General features: G+C 51.1%; 2 protein-coding genes across 4 annotated transcripts; both read right to left on the bottom strand.

Annotated features, from left to right (window-relative positions):
* Nucleotides 1-3,149: 3,149 nt before the first annotated feature.
* On the bottom strand, nucleotides 3,150-18,929 carry CASP2 (caspase 2). Of its 3 annotated transcripts, none has more exons than XM_054564036.1 (11): nucleotides 18,887-18,929; nucleotides 14,132-14,282; nucleotides 13,651-13,818; nucleotides 13,425-13,506; nucleotides 12,773-12,867; nucleotides 12,330-12,506; nucleotides 9,349-9,477; nucleotides 9,111-9,201; nucleotides 5,644-5,793; nucleotides 5,346-5,455; nucleotides 3,150-5,174 (listed from the first exon to the last, which is right to left on the bottom strand). In XM_054564036.1, exons 1-11 carry the CDS (start codon nucleotides 18,919-18,921, stop codon nucleotides 5,043-5,045), a joined length of 1,320 nt encoding a protein of 439 aa, XP_054420011.1. In that variant the 5' UTR covers nucleotides 18,922-18,929; the 3' UTR covers nucleotides 3,150-5,042. The 3 variants fall into 3 exon arrangements, with proteins under 3 accessions (XP_054420011.1, XP_054420010.1, XP_054420012.1); XM_054564035.1 differs by lacking the exon at nucleotides 18,887-18,929 and adding an exon at nucleotides 17,369-17,485; XM_054564037.1 differs by lacking the exons at nucleotides 12,330-12,506; nucleotides 18,887-18,929 and adding an exon at nucleotides 17,369-17,485.
* An 83-nt stretch (nucleotides 18,930-19,012) lies between these two features.
* On the bottom strand, nucleotides 19,013-19,989 carry TMEM139 (transmembrane protein 139). The gene is made up of 2 exons (XM_054564064.1): nucleotides 19,633-19,989; nucleotides 19,013-19,409 (listed from the first exon to the last, which is right to left on the bottom strand). The coding sequence occupies exons 1-2, from the start codon at nucleotides 19,863-19,865 to the stop codon at nucleotides 19,013-19,015; spliced, it is 630 nt and encodes a 209-aa protein (XP_054420039.1). The 5' UTR covers nucleotides 19,866-19,989.
* Between the last annotated feature and the right edge of the window lie 2,491 nt (nucleotides 19,990-22,480).

Below are 22,480 nucleotides of genomic sequence, written 5' to 3'. Positions count from 1 at the left end.
GGTCTGTCCCAGGACAGTCCAAGTTCAGGCACGTTAGCGTAGGAACACTGAACATCTGGCCTATAAGTGAATTTGGACCTAGGCCAAATGGACCTGTCCAAAGCGGGTGGGAAGACGGAAACCAGCCAAAGCACCTTTTGTCACACAAATCCTCCAAGCTGGAGGCTTGTGACCCACCCACAAAGATAACCGCGTGGCCCTTTGAGGGACCAAAAGTTCTGTGACGCCTACCACCTCAGCAGGCAGCAAATAAGGAAAGAGTTTTATGGGTTTGGCGTGAGATGAAACGAATACCGTCTTTAAGAAAATACAGTGCCAGAGTGAAATTACTTTTGGGGGTGAGGGGGGTGCGCACATCAGAAGCAGGAAAGATTTTCACCTGTTTGTTGAGTATGGCTCTCCTGAAGGTCTCCAGCTTCTATAGGGTCTTGATAATCCCAAGAAACAAATATCTAAGGCAATTACTATTTCTTCACTCTTCCAGAGAAAGTCAGGTCCTGGTTACAGATTCCACGGGCTGGAGGCTGGATCTGTGGGACTGGGCAGCTCTCAACCTGGACTGAGCCGAGCAGAAGCACCTGCTGCTTTTCTGAGAACCAGACTCGGAAATGAGGAAGGTCAAGGAAACCTATAGCTGCTTGTGTAGGATGTGAGGGGCATCACCTTGAGTTTGCAACTCTAGATAGTTAAGATCTCACGGGTTATCATCCTGCAAGAGAACAAGAGAATAAAATGTAGGCTATGCCCACCCTCCCCAACTCACCCCCTTGTCGGTTCTTAGTGCTTAGGCTCTTATTTGGATCCCAAAGATGGATTTCTAGGGAGTTCTGTGACGAGCTCAATTTGGAAACAAATTCATAAGCATGCGTGTATTCTATAAAATACAAATACTGTATATGATACATATTCTTCTGGGGTCCATGATACTAAAAGAGTAAAACCTATAGGCTTATGGAATTGCTATGGGAAGGAAGGTTGTCGAAGCGACCGAAAGACGATCATTCCTCCCGTACTCCTTACTGGACCCTGCCTACCAGATCCTTGAAACATCCTTGGTTCCTTCCCGTGCCCAGCAAGAGGCCCTACCGATAGCACTGAGCAGGCCTCTTTCTCCCTCTTCTGGTTTTTCAAGCATGATACACTTCTTTTTCCTCCCTCTTCCCTCCCTAACTAGGGCTGAGATGGAATAATAATAAAGTCTTTGGTCTCCGGTTCATTTTCCCAGCTCAGTGGGAAAAAAAATCTATAGCTTCCAAAGGTGAGGAGGGGGAAAAAAAATCTCATGCTAAGAAAAAAAGTCACAGAAGCAAAACGGGTGCGCTCAAGGTGAGATTGCTTCGCAGGCTGCCTTCAGTGTCCTCAGAAAGGCAGTGACTCAGAGGGTTATGGAGATAAAAGAATGCCCGCAAAAAAGTTACCATAGTGTTCGCTCCCGCGGTGAACGTGAACTCGGGTTACTAAACTGAAGCTCATTTTGTGAGCTAGTTACTGTGCTAACACCATGCGATTTACTGTACGCCATCACATTTAATCCTCATAGGGACCTTTGAAGGTAGAAATAATTTTCCTCATTTTTAGATACGGGAGACTGATGTTCTGTGAGGTTAGGTACCTCAGCTAGGTCTCTAGTATCTTCAAAGGGTGAGTCAGAATTCAAAATCTATTTGATTCCTAGTTCATGTCCTTTCATTTTTTTCCTTTTTTAAAATAAAAAAACAATTTTTAATTGATTTTGGAGAGGAAAGGGGGGCATCAATTTGTTGTTCCACTTAACTTATGCATTCATTGGTTGACTCCTGTATGTGCCCTGACCGGGGATCGAACCGGCTATCTTGGCGTATTAGGAATGATGCTCTAACCAACCAACAGGGTCATTCCCTCCTTGTTTGTATAATTGCAGTCTTTGAGCCTCATTTCCCTCTTCTCTGAAATGGGAAAGCGACTGCCTTGTGGGACTGCAGGGAGGACGGAGCGGCTGCAGGCACAGTGCCCGCGACACTCCGGTCGGCTGGAGCTACTGCAGCCTCCCTCCCCAGCGTGGAGGCCTCCCTTCTGCCCATGCCCCATTCGCTTCATTTCTTCCTGTTCCTTTGGCGGTTGGAGGAAACAGGCTGGAGGAGGCCGGGAGGGCAGCCCCTGGCTCAGGGAGCTAATTTTAGAAGAGAATCCCCTGGCAGAGGTGGGCATGGGGGGAAGGGCACAGACGGTGAAACTCCACCTGACACCCGTATTCAAGGGCGGGGGTGGGGAGGCCATGGAATCCAGCTCAGACAGATGCTGCCCTATAATTCCCACATTTATCATACCTCCTAAAGCCTTCCTGTCCCGAAAATGGGGACTCAGCTTATTCCCGCTATTCCAGTACTTTTTTTAACCTCTCCTAGACGTTGTATTCCTCCCTCCCTTGAGGACTTCCCACTGTCGTTTCTCACAGTACAGCCAACCTCAAGCCCTTCCTCATGCCCTTTGCCCCCAGGGCTCCGCTCCAGCCAGTTCCCCTCCCCCACCAGGTGGGGTGCTTCAGTCTTAGTCCCTTCTTGCTCTCTCTCCTCTGTATTCAACTTCTGAGTCCCAGGGCTCTTCCTACTACAGGCTCCTGTGGAACGTCCCACCTCTTGCCAGGCTTCCACAGCCCGTCTGCACTGGGGCGCTTGCCTCTCCAGGTCTGCCCTTCGGAGGCGTCACACCCGAATTCCCCAAAGTATACAGAGCCCACTGCTGAGGTCGCACGCTGGCTGCCCGAGAATCCTCTTCCCAGCGCCCACCCCGGAAAATCTTCAATCGAAATCAGACCACGTGAGGCAAGGAATTCTACGAGCTGCTTCGTCCTCCGACTCCAGCCCAGTGTTTCTCCAGCCCTCACCCCACACTTGAAATAATCCAGGACCAACATGGCCTGCTGATGACTTCCGTCTCTTCTGACCGTGAGACAGCCCACTGCTGGCCGTACTGGGCAGATGCCTGTGGTCATGCCACTGAGACGAGCTCATCTCAGGTGTGGGTCTGTTCATATAAAACAATCTGGCGGCAGAGTGAGAAGGGGTACGCCCTGTACTGGGCCAAGGAAAACACGCCGGCATCACGCGATTATCTACGGACACAGAGACATCGGACACACTCGGTAATAAATAAGAGCATGTATTTGGCACCTGACAGCAATACAACATCCTGGCAGTGGGAACTGGGAAGGTTTTATCTGCATACAACACTGATCCAAGGGTAGGTGGGACTTAGCCACAAGTCTCCGAACCACCGTGGCTCGCGGAACAAGTATTTATTGAGCACCTCAACTATTATACAGGCCGAGCGCTGTGCCAGGCACCTTGAGATGTGGAGGACGTTGTCTCGCATGTGACATGCATGTCTTCAGGAATTCATAACACCAGTGGATGAAACAAAACACATGAAAGAAAAATCCAGAGTACTAATCTCAAACTGCGTATTGTCAAAAGGGAGGATTCTAGCTAGGGCTGCTTCCTTCACAAACGTTTACTGAAGTGCCAGGCACTGGGTACGTATTGCTGAACGAGAGAGACAAACTTTTTCCTCTCATAGAGCTTACAGCCTGGTGGGGGAGACAGAAATGAACAGGCAAGCAAGTAAATATATCATTGTAGGTTATGAAAAGCACAGCAAAGGGAATAAACAGGGCACAGTGATAAACATAGAAAACCATTTAGAGAGAACAGCTTAAGAAGGCCTCCACAAGGAAGTGGCATTCAAACTGGGACTCGAGAAAAACCACCTAAGCCCAGAGTGGGGAGGGGTGGCACTCAGTAGGCCCAGGAGTGTCTGCGATGGCCCAGGACAGGAAAGGACTCAGAGTATGTGTCCCTTAGAGGGACAGCCACACTTGGGGAGGTCTAAGCAGGAGGCAGGGGCCCGCAGGCCAAGGTAAGGAGTTCGGATTTTATTTGAGGTTTAATAAGAAACCAAAGGGTTCCAAGCAGGGGAGTGAGATGATCAGATTTTTATTTAAAACCCAAAATCTGTCATACTGACACCAAAGGGGTATCTCATCCACAGAGACAGAGCCAGCTCCCAGGGTCAACAACACGGACACCAATAGAGCAAAGGCCTCCTGAACTGGAGAGACGTGGAGACAGGGAGAGAGGCCAGACAAAATCAAACGGGGGTTCAGAGCTGAAACAGGAAGCGGGGACAGGGTGCTGCACTGCATCCTCACCAGCCCCACGGCCCAAGGAAGTTGCATTTTAGACAGGTCTGGAGGCAGCTGTGAACAGGATGAAATGAACAGAGGAGAAACAGGAAGCAGGGAGGTGACAAGTAGGCAGCTCTATATAGAAAGGGACGTTTCTTAGGAAGAAGATAAGGAGACAGGTCACAGCGATACCTGTAACCTTGGCTGGCACTCTCCGTCGGGCCTGCTTCTGTCAAAGCTCCGAGGAAAGACCTTTGGACTTCCCTGGGCCAAGACCAACGCGTGACAGATGCGAGGGGTCCCAGCCCCGTCTCTGCCGAAAGCCTGGATGCCTGGAGCCCACGGGAGACTGTCCCTTCCGTGGTGGCCTTGCCATCCTGAAGGAGCACGCAGGTCGTTTCCACACACACACAGCAGCACAGTCTGTCTCTGGTCCTGTTTGTCCCTTCTAATGCCTATATTAAACAAGAACGCCTTCCAAACTCTCCTAGAAAAGTGGGCCGGGATAGGAAGGACAGGGGGTGACCTCTGAGATGTCTTGACCGATGTGATAAGAGCAGTGACTCAAGTGCCACCTGCAGGAGCCGGGGCAGAAAGGGAGCACACCCATCGAGGAGACTGCACGCCGCTCCCTGTCAGGACGGTGTGTCCAGCACCTGCTGCCAGGCTCCTGTCCTGCAGCCAAGCTCCCGGCAACCGGTCCAGCCAGGGCCGCCGGCCCCCCGGGGAGCGAGCCCCCGACAGCAGGAGCCAGCCACAGTCCCCGACTCCACGGCGAAGACGCTGGTCACGGGACCCCCAGTCCCTGAGGGGGAAGGACAGAACGTCTAATCCTGAAGAGGCTCCACCACGCCTCCTGCAGTCCTGGCCTGAGGTGGCCTCACATGGGAGGATGTCCTGGGAACAGGTAGAGGTGGCGGCACAGGGAGCTACAGTACTCCGACATCTCCTTGCATCGGTGGAACTCGGTGCCGGGGGCGTAGCCTTCCCGCTCCTTGATAAGTCCATTTACCTGGAAAGGCAAAAACCCCCCCCAAGGGTCCAAAGTCTGAGAACCGGGTGTTTTCCTGGTATCAGTACTACAGGAAGGGTGGAGAGGCTGTGAGACACAGTGTGGGGAGGAGAAAGGGGGAACACCGTCGGGGGGCCCCGAGGTTCGCGGGGCCAGGCTGAGCCGACTGACCTTGACAAGCATGTCGGCCACGTGCGTGTCACAAGCCCTCTCAGAGAAGACTTGGGCGAGGGCCTCGACGTACCAGGAACCCCGTTTGGTGTTACGCATGGCGGCAGTCCCTGCAACCAGGACAGTAGTAACCAGTGTGAAGGTCACAGGATACCCTCCTCACACAGCTGGACGTTCCAAACTAGTCGTCCGTGGCCCCCTGTACCACCTCCACCCCCATCAGAGAGCCTTATGTGAAAAGGTGCAAGTGTGTAAGAGAGTGTAATCGTTTGGACCGCTCTTCTGGAACTCGCAGTACCTTTGAGGCAGGCGTAGCCACATATCATGTCTGAGAGAGTGGGCAGCCGCATCTTCAGCAGCTCCTGCCTACTGGCATCACTCTCCTCGCACTCAGGGGACGCGGCACTGCTCTTTCCGTCCTGCTGGTCGACCCCACGATCGGTTTCATCTGTAGGAAGGCAGATAGAATGGACAAGGATGTTATTTCCTCGCATCTCTCTTGGGCCCGTCACAGGCAAGCCCAAGTTCCCCACAACCTTGGCTGGGAAGAGCCATTTCCAGCGGTTGCTTCCAACCTAGGGCTGATGAATTAAAACACGAAAGCCCCCTCTCCCCATAAGCATCCGATGCTTGGGGTGCACACACACATGGTCTGAGCCATCCGTCCTATGGGCGGGGGAGGTGCTGCATCCCAAGCCCCTGGTAAACAGAACTGAAACGGTCTATGTTCATTATTCACTTGCTCACTGAACAATGTACCTGGAAGTCATGGCGCTTTTTATTGTAATACACAACAGAATATTGATACATTTAGTTTACAAAAATTTTTTAAATGATTTTGTTTATTTTTAGGGAGAGGGGAAGGAAGAGAGGGAAACATCAATGCATGGTTGCCTCTTGAGTGCCCCCTACAGGAGACCTGGCTTATAACCCAGGCACGTGTCCTGCCTGGGAATCGAACCGGCGATCTTTTGGTTTGCAATCCAGCGCTCAATCCACTGAGGCACACTCCGCAGGGCAGATATATTTAGTTTTGTTGTAAAAGAAAGAACAATAAGCCAAAAATAAGATCATGACATGTGTGCCATGTAAAGTCTGTATCAATAAAAAGATTATAAAACAAAGCCCAAACAGCTGTTTCCAAGGCATTTTTGGTATTTTTAAATCACTTGTTTATTAATTTCATAAATCAAATTGTGCCAGGCATCCAAGATTTCAGAGCAATTTAAAGAGGAAAACCCTAACGCTACTATTCAGTTTTAGCAGGAGTTTCTCAACCTACCCTGAGCACACCCCCTGCCCCACTTCTGACCAAGGCCTTATCTATTCCCAGACATACACTTATTTTCATGTTTTATTGTGGGGGTGTGTGTGAGGGGGACACTGGTAGGAACGAAACAGGCAGGATAGAGCTCATCACACGAAAGATGGAAAGTATGCTCTTTCACAACGCTGCAGCTCCACGCAACACTCAAGAGCGCCTAGAAGGAAAGAGAAGCTGGAAGAACTGCGGGGGAAATGGGCAAGGTTCACTGATCCAACAAAAAGGTGCTGAGCAGCCGCCATGCGCCAGGCACTGCTTTGGCGCTAAGCCGTAGGGATAAAGACTTCTGCCTCCCAGAGCTTCCTCTCCAGCTGAGGCACCAGGCAACGGGGCCGGGGGTGGCACTTTCTACCGACATCGGTTACGTGAACTAAATACAGAAGACAGGTGAGCTTGTTGTCACGGAACAGCTAGCTCCTGGTCGTCCCCTAAAGTATGTAATTTTAAAGAGAAGACCCCGACTGCCCCAGAAAAGAACAATTTCTCTCTACTGAGGTCTAGAAACGTATGTCTCTCTGAATATGGGAGACAATGACTGTGTATTTCATTTTATTTTGCTGGTGATACGACCTGAAGGAACTAGGACAAGCTGCATGTGTCCCTCAAGAGAAAGGAGACTCCTCTCTTGCCTTCAGATCCATGAATCAATAAATGTTACTGATTCTTTCTTTACAATATTCCCATATCTGTTTTCTGTGTTATTGCAAGAATCTTCATCCATTCATTATTTATTAAGGGCTACCACATATATCTATCAGGCAACGCTCTGGGACCAGGAATGCAGGTGAATAAAAGCCAGTTCCTGTCCCCACACACTCTTTTCTTAGTGCAGCTTCCTGCCATGGTGATGCCCAGGAAAAAAAAAATCACCTAGTTTCTGACTTAAGCTCCCAAAAGCTCCATACTATTATCTGCAGAAGCCCCAAAAATCTCAGCTGTGGCTAAATGTTTATCATCAGCTGGCTGACCTGATGTGGTGAGCCACACTTCACTAAATACTCACTACATACTCATTAGATCCATTTGCTTCTGACTCAGCACACCATTCGAGGGCGGGGGGCTTCTCTTGATCCAACCACGGTCATATTATATTCCTCCTTTACTCCTGAAAGGCTCTATCTGTTGCTCCACACGTATGGGTCCAAATTAAGCCTCACCCTAGCCACAAAACCTCTTCAAACTAAGCTGACTTAAAAACGACCCATTCCTCATGGCTTACGTCTTCTTATGCACGGTCTGTATTTCACTAATTTCACCCTTGCTGACTTGAGGCCTTTGAACGATTCTGAAAGTACTTCATGTACGTTTGCTTTATTTTCCTAGTAATTAGTAGGTGCTCTGGAGAGACCACATTTTCATTTGCTTTTGTGATAGTACCTAATGTAGTCCTGGTCTTGTTGTAGGACCTTAATAAATTATATTCTTTGGTGATATGAGGAGAATAAAAACATCATCAATCATTGACATGTGTTGAACATGCAACGGTTTAAAAAAATTATCTGACTATTTGGACAGAGTGAACTTAAATCCAACTACGAGCCCCCTGAAGGCGCTGGTCATGTTTCAACAGCCACAGCTGGCATTTTTTGTGGATTTACTAAGAGCCAGCTACCGTGCTACGCAAGCCCTTCAAACAGATTATACATATTACTTCACTTAATAATCACAACTCCATGAAATAGGCCTGATGATTATCTACACTTTATATCAAGGGAATGAAAACAGACAGACATCAAGTGGCCTCTCTAACGTGACCTAGCGAGTCAGGGGTAGAGGCAGAATCTGACATGCAGTTAGAACTTGCATTCCTACGGGCTCCCTCCCCGGTGGGAGGCACGCCCGTGCGTCTGCTGAGCCTTGTCAGGGACTCCTGGGCAGAGGCTGCGGGCAAGAGAGAAGAGGGAGGGGCGCAGCTCAGGAGAAGGGTCGGCAGACCTGGCGCCTGCTCTCCTGCACGGCGCATGGGTGATGGACAGGGGCCGGAGGCGAGATGGGCAGGGCAGGTAGGAAGGAAAAGGAGGAAGTGCAAAGGGGGACGAGAGAGGGAGGAAGGAAGAGAGGAAGGCGATGAAGCGAGGGGGACAGGAAGGAGGGGCGGAAAATCCGTAACTGGAAGGGGTAACAAAAAAAAGCGCATCAGGGTTACTGATAAGCACAGAAAAAAGCCAGAGTCCTCAGAAAAGGAGGCAAAGACAGCAACAAGAGCCCTGAGAGCAGGGCCTGGCGGTGCAGAGAGCTGACCGACCTGAGAGCCACGGGCTGCCAAGTCCCAGCACACCCCATGCGTCGGGGACACTTACAGAGCAAGAGAGGCGGTGGCAGCAGTGAACAGAAGGAGGTGCCCAAGGGATCCAATAGCACCTGAGAGGAGCAAACAGGAAAGTGAGGGCTGGGGGAGCTGCCCAGGAGCCACCTCCCCGGGCCGGGCCTCGGGCACTCACCTCCGCGGCAGGCCTGGATGAAGAACATCTTCGGCTTGTTCTGGAGGCTCGGGCAGTGGGCATTGTCAAAGAGCCGAAAAACCTCTTGCAGCTGCCAGAAGGAAACGAGGAGGAAGTGGGGTTAAGTGCTCAGCAGGGTCCCCCGAGCGCTGCACCCGCCACAGCGGCCAGCGCTGGGCAGCTGGCAGCCGAGGGGGGCACGAGCCGCCTTCCGAGCAGTGCCCGCCACGGCACGCACCTGAAGCACCTTGCCGTCCACACCGTAGACGCCGCCCTCCAGGCCGTGAGAGAGCAGGGCCACTATGCAGGAGTCGGTGACACAGTGAGTGGGCAACTGGGCAAACTTCTGGAGTTTCTCTTCCATTTCCTGGAAGAAAGACCCCTTTTAGTGTTGTTTGCTGCCATTGGCACCGCTGCACGCTTTTCTGTGGTCAATGATACATGAAGTCAGAGACCCTCTGAGAGGCTAAAGCCAGCAGGGACTCACCAGAAAATGCGTGACCTTAGACCAGAATTCTGATTATAACTGCCCCAAATTCACAGACTGCGACAGGTTAACTCCTGGATTAGAGCAAGTCACTAACGAAGCTAATCAAGAGCTAGTTAACTTTATCCATTCCCCAATCACCTAACGCCCTTGCACACGAGTGGCACGGGGAGCGGGGGCCCCTGTGGAGCCGTGAATGAGGGTCACCTACGGGGCTATGAGAAAACAAACTGCTCTGCGACAAAGGGCTAACGGAACTACGATGGCAGAGCACCGGTCCCCCTGTGCTGTTTTCTGAGCGCTGACGTGCCCAGGGACAGCAATGCTGTCTGTATAAACGCCGGTTCAGGGAGGAGCACGCTGTCTGGAAGATTCTGTCAGGGCCAGGACTACATGCACCATGACTACAGGTTCAGAAGAACTGAAGTTTGATCCCTGCATTCAAAACTGGTACAAGTTATTAAGCCCCTCAAGGCTCTAATATCCATTTGTAAGAAGAAAAAAAGGATTTGTAGCTATGTCTGGCACAAACTGCAAAGATCTGCCACTAATATGTGCGTGTCTACTGAAGGGTAACACTATGATCATTTTTTCACAAAAACAACCCATTACTGGTCAACGTTGTAGCCCAACTTAAGAATCTGGCTCACTCAGCCCCGGTCTTGACTTCCCGAGGCCCTCAATTCCTACTTAGTTTTCCCATCCCCCTCTGTATGTACCAGCCACGGAAAGTGCACCTGTGTCATTATACTCTTCTCACGTGTATCCCTTCCCTTTCGGTCCACTGCACTGTCCAGGCCCTCGCCATCTCGTGTTGCCATGATGGTGTTCACGCCGAGCTGGGTTTCCTTCCCCTGGCCTTACTCCGTTCTTTACGATAGCGTCACAGTAGTCTTCCTGAACCATCACATGAATAACGCCTCCGTCACTTTCCGTTCAAGAATCGCTAATGATGTTAATGTCAAAACAAGGACATCTAATTCCTCTGAGAAGACTTTCAAGGCCCTGTGCATCTGGTCCCATTATCTCTAATTTTATCTTTGGCACTCCTTTGCCCTAGGCATTTGATTTACCCACTAGGTCCCTAACATCACACACACCTCCTCCAGCTGGCACTCCCGGACTAGACTCCCTGCACCGCTCCTGGCTCCTTAGGAGCTTCTATCCTTCCAGGCTGGTTCAAGTCTCCATTTATCCTTCAGACCATATCTACCCCTGCTATTGTTTCTTCCTCTTAACTCCTGTCGAAGACACTGTCTCCAATCTTGCCTGGCTCTTGGGAATACAAGAGATGTGCTTCCTTTTCCAACCGAGGTCCCTAGCACTCAAGGCCCAGATTTTAAATCTCTGGCACCTAACACAGCCTGCCCCACGCTAAGGCACTCTCAGTGTTTGATGCTCCGCCACTGCAGAACACTGTGCCCAGGGGACGAGGGTCCAGGAGGTCCTTGAGTCTGCGTCAGGTTTAGCACCAACAGGAATGGCGCTGGTGAAGTGGGCTCACGGGTCCGTCAGTTCTGGCGACTGTCTCTGGAAACAGCAGCGTACGGCTGCCTTGGTGCCTCAGGACTGTTCAGGATTGCAGCTTTCACGGTCATGCACGTAAGAGCCCTAACGACTGGACACGATTTGGAAAACCAGGACATCACCAATTCCCAGTGAAAGGAACGACTGGAGCAAAAGCGGCGAGGGAGCGTGGAGAGCATTTAAGCGGTTTTCTCACAGGCTCCCCTCTGCAGGAACCGTGGCCGACGCCCCTGCCTCGCTCCCTCCGCGCCCAGCAGACCCGACCGAGGCTCTGCCAGCCCCGGCTCAGAGGCCCGCGTGGCTTCGCGCCTCTGCACCGGCGGCTGCTGGGAAGGAGGGCGCCTGAGTGCCTCCTGACCTCACCAAAAGTGGGGCGACACCTAACTTTCCCCAAGAAGCAAGACAGCTGGAAAACAGAAGCGGAGACCACACACAACGCTGAAGACAAAGCAAGACCCTGCCTCCACACATCAAAGCAAATCTCCCGGAAACGTTAACTTTACCACTGACGTTGCCAAAAGCAAGTTTAGGAAAAGTACTATTATTCTGGAATCAAAGCGAAGAATTAGTATTAATTCACTAAGAGGCTATTATCAATTTCAAAGCAGAAATAGCCAGAGGTAATAAAGCCAGGCATGCAGCTGGATAATTGAGGTTAACGAAGAATAACCTATAATGAAAATGCTTATGATGTGCAGGAATCTAGTCCAGAAGTAATCCACCCTGAGATCTGCTTTGTGGCCACACAATGATAAAAATAAGGGATTTTCCCACAGGCCAATTTGTTCAACTGCCCAAAACAGTATTTACAAGGACAGTTCCAGGAAACTTTCATTTCTAAGAATTTTAGCCGCCAAAGTCACCTTTACAACAATAGACTGTGCAGCCCTGGCTTAGGAGGGTCTTTCTGAGTCGGCTGGGTGACTCTCAGTGTCCCCCCACCTCCTGAGTGACTGAGGATTAACCTGCTGAACCTGGAAAAAGGAAAACGCAACCCAGGACTTTTACTGGGGGAGAGCATAGCGACTGCAGGGGGTCAACAGGGAAGCAGCTGGCTAAGCCTTGTTCTTGTTTTTTAACTAGATTGCGGGTGAGAGGCAGAAAAGAGTGAGCAAAAAGGTGAGGAGAGGCAGTAACTAGTCTGGGAGAGCCCAGCAGGCGGAGGAGCAGCAGGCGCTTCCGGCCCTGAAGGTTGCGGCGGGTACCTGTGCAGTCTGGTCCAGCAGAACGTGGACCTGGTAGCCCAAGAGCTTGAAGAGGGCGACTAGGGTGTTGTGGTCCACATCCCCTCCAGAGCGGAATTCCAGGTCCTTCTCTCCAGTGAAGTGCACGTTGCTCAGGACCAGGGCCAGGCCACGAGGCCGAGACTGCAGCCTATAGGCCTGGGGAATGGAGGTCAGTTAGACTGTGAGCTTCCTGGGGACAGAAACCATGCCCTCCCATGAGACATTTCAAGAAAACGAAGACATCAGATTCTTCTGAACTCCACCAGGTCAAGATGGAAACATGCCCACAGAAGACATTCTATCAGCAAAGGCTCTCTGACTTGTAAAGCAGGGAGAAAATGTACACGCAAACTAAGTCCAGATGCCCAAGAAGGGTGTCTCATTTTGCAACTCTTTTCCAGTTGCCATTTTGCCAGACTCACCTGCTGGAAGTGTGCTTGATAAAACTCGGGAGTGCAAGGTGTCACCTGAAGGCAGGGAGGACCATCTCGGTTGTCTAGGGAGTGTTCCATCGTATCTGTGGCATAGAAAGCCGAAAAACTAGCTCACGATCTATGCATTAACCCTAGTACCTTGCAGCTTCAGGCACCCTTTGAACTGGGGTTTTAATAATTACTGGTCTTGCTCCCTAATTTGTAAGATCCATTCAGGGCAGAGACCTGTTTACTCCGCCTGTATACGGTAGGTGTTCAACTTGCTGAATGACTGAATAAGATATGAGAAAAGCCTTGTTCTAATCACGAAGCAACTCAATCAGCAGGCTAGTGGCCCATAATGTAGGCCATTCTCATTTTATGACAGCTCAGCTTTAGAGAGGAGACAGGCCAACCATATGCAGGAATTTCCTCCCTATACAAGTTGTTCCAAGGGCCAGTTACCAAAAAGACACCATCTGTGAGAGAATGGAAACAGTCTAAGCAGTCCCCTATCTAAACTGCTCTGCTAGTCCCAAACAAATTCAGCGAGGAAACTGTTCCCAACGTGAATGAAAACAGGCATCATGAGGGCAGCCAGGTGCCAGGTCAGAAAAGGGAAGTTAATTTGTGGGACCTGTTTTATCCCATCAATTCTCACCTGCAGACAGGCGGAGCTGCTTGTGAGGGGGACAGGACTCAGACACCGGGCAAGACAGACCCAAGTCGTAGTCACGGCTCAACTGAAAGAAATCAGGATGCCCATGCCAGGTCTTAGGGAGATGGTCCAGTCCAAATAAAACACAGATCTCGTCTCCCCTGTTTCAAAAATTCCTTTCCCACCAAACTAACCCTTCTCAACACACCACACGCCTAGGGCTCCATACCGGTGGGAGAACGTGCTGAAGACCAGAGAGGGTTGAGAGCAACAGATCCTCCAGGTGACCCTGCTTGGTCTCCCTCAGGGCCACACAGAAGGCATCGAAAGCCTGGGGTCCCCTCTTGGGCAGCAAGTTGAGGAGTTCCACATTCTGGCTGAAACTGCCTACTTTGGCCTATAATACAAGAAAAAAAATATAAAGGCCTCTTTACTTATCTAGCTATAATTCTATTTCTCCAGCTGAGCTTCCTAAAAAGGTCACCATCCATCTCATCAGTTCCTTTCATTAAAAAAAAAAAAAAAAAAAAAAAAAAAAAGGTGAAGTCCTTTCCATTATTCCTGAGTTACCCATCTTTTCTGCTAAATGCTCTAGGGTAGAAGGGCACTTCATTTCCTCAGTAGGGCGCTGCCTGTTTTTCACGAGTACCAAGCTCTCTTCCTTCTCCTACGACCCATTGACCCGGCTCTTCCCTTTCACCTCCAGATACCTGAATGTGCTCCCTCATCTCCAAGGTGATGATGTCTTTCTCCAGGAGATGTTCTAACAGTTCACACAGCAACAGCTGCTTGGCCAGCACCACTCGGTTCCTTTTCAGAGCTTCCTGATGGTGGGGATGCATGCCACAGACGCCCAGGACCCTGCCGACGCAAGGCACAGAAGGCTGTCGAGTATGGCAGACACGGCATGGAAGCGGGGCGTGGAAGAGGCGGGCGCAGGAAGAACAAAAGGGACAGGACTTGCAAGAACCAAGATGAGGCACACTTTGTCGCAATGGGTGGAAGTCAAAGAAGCATTAAGCAGTGACACATTGAGCATAAGGAAATGGTGTACATAATTCTTCATGGAATACGTCCAACTGAGAGCATCGTCTGAGACAAATGGTCTGTCTAGGGGAGGGAAATAGCTGTCTTCACAGAAAGGCACACATATTCTGAGAAGGAATAGTCCTCTGACAGACCAATTTCAGTCAAGAGATTATTCCAGAAAACACTTCACATTACTTATTCAAGCTGCTGAAAGTAGTATAAGTTTTAAAGGATCAGAATCCTCTAAGAACTGGTTAAGTACAAAGTATGAGAGAAAGTCACAGTAGCTACATAGCAACGATGGACACAATCACCATAATTTGAAATGACTTAAGAATCAAAGCACATAAATGCTAAACTATTCTGGTAATTTAGTTTACTAGGGATGTCTCCATTTCAAGGTTTCCTTAGTTTTGCGACTGGTTTGGAAAGAAATCAGTTTCTGTTCAATGAACTAAAAGAATCCCATTTTAATGCATATCATCTCTGTGCCTAATTTATATAAATCTAGAGCTCGCCAGCCTGTTTAGTCAGTTTCCAAACATACGACAACAGTGTGGGCCTGATGGCAGTGGGAAAGGGATAGTAGCTGCAGTTTACAACTTAAAACCCTATTTAAAGATCCATCCTGAGTCAAAGATGTTAAAATGTGTATCTTAGAATCGGTGAAATACCACGCATTTTATACGATGCACTTGGCTTAACTCTCAGCTAGAGATTTATTGTTAGGAGAGAAAAATGTGGTCTTGGAAAAAGAGCTGAGAGAGACCCAGGAAGACGGCACGTGGGATCCTAGGGCAGGGCAGGTGGTCAGGAAAACACTCTCAGGGTGGGGAGTGTTTAACCGAAGCAGCCTACTTGGGTTAAAGTTTGGGTTTGGAACAGTGATATTTGGAATTCCATTTTAACATCTTGTTCCCTGAAATACTCTCGTTACCTTAAACTTTCAGTAAAAACCTGCTGCAACAACACAATCTGGCAGGGGGGTCCAACCTGTAGCCCATGGACTGCACACGGCTCAGGATGGCTACCAACACGGCCCAACACAAAATTGTAAACTTACTTAAAACATTATGAGATTTTGTGTGTGTGTGTGTGATCATGTGCCGCAATGTATTTAATGTATGGCCCAAGACGTCAAAAGGTTGGACACCCCGATCAAAACCCCCATTTAAGAATCACCTTAAAACACACTAAAGCAGTAACAGTGATATGTATGAACTCTGGTAAAAATAAGTGCAATTAGGCCAACCACAAGATAACATCACATGCAGCCGGGTGTCTAGCTATTTCCTTAGGATACACACCAATGGCAGAGCAGGTTTACCCTGGTTTCCCTTAGCTTACCAGCAGCATTTTCTTCTTCAAGCTTTCTCCTCCCTGTAGGCAGCCTCTAACAGGCTGCCCCAGTTGCCGTAAACTATGCACAAAGCTAAGCAACCAGACTTGTTCAGGTTTGGAAAAAGTGCCTTTTCTTGTCCCACCCCGTGGTGAAACCTTGTGCCGGGCCTTTGGATGTGAACAGAAATTTTCCAGGATAAAAATCTAAGGACTCATTTTAAACTTAAAACATTCCACTTTTGTATTCTGTTTTACATTGTTTTATGTGTAGCAAGCCCAGCTGTAATCTAGTTTTAAGTGAAACCAGCACTTTCTTTTAGTTACTCTAAAAGACTCTTGTTTACTTTGTTTGAACAGCCATTTTCTTGGAAGTTTGAGTGTAAAGCCACATGTCAAAGGCTTAGCCATACTCATTTTAGTATGTACCTGTTGCTGTTAACCTTTGACGAATAAAAACCTAAAGCAAACGAACAACAAAAAACAATGTTCCCCTCCCTTGGGGCCCATTACACCACTCTCTCCAGGTCCTCTCTCTGCCCACAGGCTCCTGTGTCCTCCAGAGGGCCTCTGGCCCGCCCTTGAATGTTGGTATCTATTGAGAAGCCACCCCTGACTCCCCAAAAGAACCTGCCCCCAGTCTGTCTCATCCATACAAGTCCCTAATAGACTCCCGGTTCTTAACTCTTTCAAGTTCCAGACTTGAATTTTCAATCAAAAACTCCGTGGGTTTAATCTGAAGTCTCATCTGTTCTCCACACACCTGCTCCTTTCTGTTCCATATTAGGTGGAGAATCTCAAAGGTGGACTTTCCCAAAGTAACCTAGAGCCTTAGAACGCCTCTGCAAGGAGAAGGAGTGCAGGAAAGGACACAAAGGGAATGCTTCAGTCTTGATTCTGTGTGCTCCTCCAGGTTCCAGTTAGGATGTCCTAAATTAATCACCTGAGTCTGGGCCAGCAAGCATTTAAAATGTTATCCCGGGTGAGGTCTGCCATTACAGGAAAGAACTGGGGCAGAGGCGGAGACACACTGGGAGCCTCCGGAACCTCCTTGTCCTTTGAAGGTACTCACACCCCAAAGCCTGTGCTGACTGCTTTGAAAATGTGGTCATTATACCCAAAACAATACGGCTCATGATCTATTCAATGCAAATCAAGTGCACATTAGACCGGATGCCGAGGCCTGCGGGTGTCATCGACTAAGGGGGCTGAGTATAGCTCAGAAGGGAAGCAGGGGAAAGAAAAAGCCTCTATAAGATTTAAAGATGGAGAATCTTTAAGAGAAGCCGAGATCTGGCAGGACTGAAAAGAACTCCCGTTGTTCAAAGCCCTTAGGTTGGATGAAACGAGGCTGGGACAGCGAGGGGCAAGGCCGAGATGTGCGCCCCTCGGGGAGGAGCCCGGCTTCCCGCCTATCGCAGGAAGCGCAGATAAGGCTGCTTCTAGGGGATCCAAGGTCGGGAAGGCACCAGGGCCACATGCTTGGGACCCACCATCCCTTTCCCTGGGCCACACGCTTGGGACCTGCGATCCCCTTCCCTGGGCCCCACTGAGGACCCCTGGGATCTTCCTTGACTCACCTGCATCCCCTGTCAGCGGTCATTAGCCCCTTCAGGGGCAGGGCGGGCCGCGAGCCCGCGATCGGCGACGCCATTTCTCGCTTTTCCCGGGCTCTGAGCGCACCGCCCACAACCCCAAGAAACCCAAACCCTTAACGTCTTTAGCATCCCTCCCCTGGCTGGCGGCCGACACCGCGCCTGCGCCCTACCTCTGTTGGCACCACCCCTAAGCGAGGCCCTCCTCGCCCCCCTCCCGTCGCTGGTGTGCGCGCAGGCGCACAGCCCTGCGGTGGATGCGCCGTCCAATGGAGTGACAGCGTACCCGGCGGAAAGGGAAGGGGCGGGGAAGAGTTTGGAGCCGCGCTCGCCCTACGTGGGAATGTGATTGGCCCTGGGTTCCCGCGGAAATCCTGGCTCCCGCCCCCGACCTCCCACTCTGCCTTCTCGGCCTATTGCAAGAACTTTGCAGAGACGGATGTGGCCGACTTCTTACTTTATTGAAATATGGGGGCCAGGGTAAGGAGGCGGAGAGCACTAGGAGGCGCTCGACGGGTACCCGCGCAATGACTGAAGCCCTGAGCGGGGAGCGCACCCCAGAGGAGGGTGGGTCAGCGGTGATTGAACCCCTCCTAGTGGCTAAAACCTACACCACAGCCGCAGCACGTGATTCCAGACAAGGTCGTGTTTTGTTGGGATTTGAGGAAGCCGGCCGGGGACTGGGGTAAAACTCTAGCGGTGGGCGTGAAGGGGTGAGGCTGAAGCGATTAGAGTCAGTGTAAGGGATTCGAGGCGTCACCTGGGATGATTCAAGTATCCTTAGGTACTCCGCCATCTCTGTCAAGCAGCACACGCTTCATCCCAGCTGACCCACCTATCCACCATTCTCACAATAGGAAGACCCTAACCTTGGCAGTTTTACTTCACTGCTTCCCCATAGGATGGGGACCCTTTCCTTGGGCACTGCTCTCTAGCCCCTGGGCCAGAACTGCTCCGCATGTGGAGCAGGGGCCGTCAGAGCTTTGATTAGGTTTGCTCCTGTAGGAGGCCGGGCACACTCCGGGTTACTAGGTCCACCCGGTTTGCAGACAAAGCTGGTCTCCCATTCCGTCTACACGAAGTCTTCCACCCCTCACCAGCAGCTGTCCAAGACAGACTGAGAGATGTGCGGATGGCCTGGCTACCTTGTTTTGAGAATGAATGTAAGAGGCTTTGGGATCGGAAGAGCAGAGTTGACGTTATTTTTATGCCCTTGTGCAAATAAACTTCCCTGATGCTTGGAATCCTCATTCTCAAATGAGGGTACTAATACCTCATGAGGCTGAGAAGCATCAGTGACCTAACAGAAGCAAAGTGCCCGTAAGAGAAGCAACATAACTGTCACTCAGAGGTTGACTCTCTTCTTCCCTCCCCAGGTTCTCGGGGTCACGGCCTCATCTCTCCGTCAGTCTAACTCTGGAAATAGGGAACATGGGTAGGGCTTCTGAATGTTGCCTGAAAACTCAAATCGTGCCACCTACACCTCAGTTGGGAAGGGCTTACCTTAGCCTGACTCCCTGCTGGGTTAAAGCCCCCATTTGTGATGTTCCTGATACGTAGCCAGCTCTGGGAAACGTGGTCACATGAAGGGATGTCTGGCAGAGAGATGACGTATCCTGGGAAAATCCGCTAGGGGGGTATCCAGTCGTCCTCGTAGAAAACATTGTCATCATCAGGGTGACCAAAACTGACGTCATAGTCAGGGGGTGGAGTAAGAGGCTCCCGTTTGGGAAGCGTGTCCACGCTCTGCAGGTCAGGAGCAGTGAACACGACTCGGGGTCCCCGAAGCCGAAGGCTGACTGGAGCCCTTCCAGGGCTTCCCCGGGTCATAGACCCCTCTGAGCCCACTCGCCTTTCCACTCCGGCTCTCGGGGGCCCCTGTGGATGGCAAGGCGGTCCCTCTACAAGTCTTGGGGTGGTTACGACACTGCTGTAAGGAGGCGGTTCATCCAACTCTTGGGGGCAGCACTGTGGGTCTAACACCGTGACCCCTCCGTAGGGGGGCACCTCCAAGTCTTCATTATCCCTGAGGGAGGAGAAATAAGGTCATTGGAGACTTCCCCAAAGGAGCCCCTTTCCCCTTTTTTCTCTTCTACTGAGAAAAGACCCACTCCATAAGCCCCAGGCCCCTCCTCTCACTGATAGCAGTGACAGAGGTGGAAAGCAGAGCCCATATGTCTGAGATACTAGAGACACAGGGAGAGTGGGTACAGAGTATTCCTTCAATTCCCCCCCCCCCCTTGACTCACCAAGCATTGTCTGAGGCCCCTGGACTCTCTGGCTGCACTGAGCTGAATACCCATTCCAGAAAACAGGCCAGGAGGCAGGCAAACAAGAAGAAGCAACCCAAGGTCAGAAGGAAGGAAGCGACAGGGGCAAAGTCCGGCTGAATGCCCAGCAAAGCCAGCCCCAGGAGGAAGGAGGCGCAGCACAGGCAGAGAAGTGGCTTCTCCAGTCTCCCCCACAACTGGCTGGGCACCATGGCCCGTCCCCAGGCTCCTGCAAAAAGATACACAGCTGTTTTGTGTCTAAACTAGCAATTGGCATTACCACCGGGTCAGATTCCAAAGTAACCATGTTAGACACCTTTTGGGGGTTTCAGGTTCTTCAATCTCAAATCAAATAAATGGCTAAAATAAGTGATCGGCAGTGACCTCTCCAGCTCTGTGATTCTCTGCAGGACCACGCTCTTGTCCCAAGGTATCAGTATGTGTGGAATAAGCCAGGAAAACTGCCCAAGACCTCTGGCTCCCACTTTCCTGTCACGGCTCTGCCTGCCTTCCTTTTTCCTTCCCTGGGTCTCCCTTCCAGCTCTACCATTCCACATCCTGGATCCAGTCCTGGGTGGGCCCTGGGGCCTTGGGGTTCAGCGGCATCTCTAGAAGACAGGCGAAGGGGTATGTCCTGCCCTTTCTCCGTTTCTGCTCACACTGGACCTCCACCCTTCCCCCCAGCTTCCTAATCAGGGGTCCCCAGTAAGACCCTGTTGGAGCAAGTAGGGGGAGGGACTTACCCCGTGTCTGACCCCATCTTCCCATTTCCTCCAATCGGCCTTTGCTCCAGTTGGAGGGGAAAAAAATGCTTATAGACAGAACAGCGCCCCAGGGCCCCAGCTATGGGAGAGTCTTACAGACAAAGGCCTAGGGCCACGGACAGAAGCCAGATACCTCCTAACACTCTACCCCGCCCCCCTTCACCCCCCCTCCCCCGCTTCTGCGACGGTCCTCCACCCTCTGCGGACTCTGACACAGATTTCGAGTTTTTTGCCTGGAGTTACCACAGGGGCTGGGAGGTTGGTGGGGAGCAGGCTTCTCTCCTTTGCAACACAGCAGTAACGCAGAGGTGGCAGAATCCCCAAACCAGCCTGTCAGGCGTTCCCTGAACTCTGCACGGCAAGGACTGGCAGACTCTGCAAAGGGGCCAGACCCCCCTCCTTACACCCCTGCCCCAGTCCCAGAACCCTCCCGCCACCTCTCACCAGCCTTAGGAGTTTCTCCCTCACCTGTCTGGACCAGACTCCAAAGAAAGTAGGTTGTGGGGGGAGAGGGAGGCGGGGAGGAGGTGGAGCCCACTGGCCCCACCCTCCCTTTGGCCCCAATCCCTTGGTTCCTGCCTGGGCTTCGTTTTCCCTTTTTCTCTTTGGGGCTGACCTCCTACAGCTCCGCCTTGACTTTTCCTCACTCCACCCCCCGACCCCTCCAGTACCCAACTGAGACTGCTCCTCCTCCCCACCCCACGCATCTCTGTACGCAGGACCGGAGTTAAATTCACCTGTCCTCACCGCGCCTACTCAGGACGTGCGACCCTGAGGGCAGCTTGCCTTATATTTAGCACTGTGCCCGGGGGCAGAGACCACGGTCTGCTCGGGCTCTGCGATCGCACACTGCTTTGCAGACTGTGGGCACTGCTGTGGCCTGAGATGGGGTGTCCTGCTTCCACTGCCATGGCTGCTTGCCTGTGAAGGCCTTGTTTTCTGCAGACCTGTAAGACGAGTTTGTGTGTTTGCTTCTTGGCAAGGGTAATGGTTGATTCTTCAAAAGCCACCTCTGAAGGGATGCCTGCCTTGGAGGCTGTCTCCGCTTTGTAACCCAGGCCTTCCTACCCCTGTCCCGGCCTTTGCCTATTTATATGGTAATTTTCTGTTTACACACCTTTCCTCTACCGCGAGCTTCTCCTGGAGAGCGATTAGTTTCAATCTTCTCTGAGTCCCTGCATTGAACCCGGGTCCTGACGGAAAGCAGGTGCTCACTAAACAGTGATGAATGCTTTTATTAGAAGGCTGCTGTATTGCCCGGTCTCACCACACACACTGGAGATAGGGGACCCACTGTCTTCGGCTGGGAGTCAAGCAGTGAATCTGGGTGAGGCGGGTGCCTGGAGGTGCAGAGTGGCTAGAGGCACACTTTGTCCTCAAGACTCGGATGAGGATGGACCAGGCTGGATGCTCTGCCTTCAGAGAGTTAACACTGGGGAAGCGGAGCGGGGGAGCAGATGATGGGGTGCAGATCTGATCCCGAAGACAGTCGTGGGTGTAGCCTGAGCCGTCGCAGCAGATGGGAGGGAGGGGAGAGAGGAGAGAGAGGAGGAAGAGGTCTACAGAGTTCTAGTGGCGGGGAATGGAGGTCTACCGCTGAGTGCTTCTCTAAGACTATGTTTCTGTGATTTTGTGTTTCTGAATATGGGTCTGCTGTAGACTTGTGGCCAACATGTGTGCACTGCTCACTGTGCTAAATATTATACTTTACGCAAATTTCAAGCAACTTAAAATATATATAATGTAATAATGAGGCCAGAGATAGTCAGGAAGGAGGAAACTCCAGAGGTGCCCCAGGGCTAAGATAAAAAATATGGATAAAGGGTGGAGACCCTCTTCTAAAACTGGTAGTTTCTGCATCTGGAAAAGCACTGAATCCTAGTGAATTGGGAACGCACCTGTGCAGAGATGCTACCTGACCCCCGCTTCATTATAATGGTATTATAATAAATTAGCATTGTGGGACCCCCTTCCCAGTAGCCAATCAAAGAAATCATAGGAGACTCACCCTAAGGAATAAAAGCCCTCTAGCCCTGGAGCTCGGGGCTGCTGCTGTTAGGCTC

This window comes from Pteronotus mesoamericanus, unplaced genomic scaffold (assembly GCF_021234165.1).
Source record: "Pteronotus mesoamericanus isolate MK-2021 breed Mesoamerican mustached bat unplaced genomic scaffold, CSHL_Meso_final scaffold_85, whole genome shotgun sequence".
Lineage (NCBI taxonomy): Eukaryota > Metazoa > Chordata > Mammalia > Chiroptera > Mormoopidae > Pteronotus > Pteronotus mesoamericanus.
Note: the sequence above shows the minus strand (reverse complement) of the source record. Positions and strands in the feature narration are given on the sequence as shown.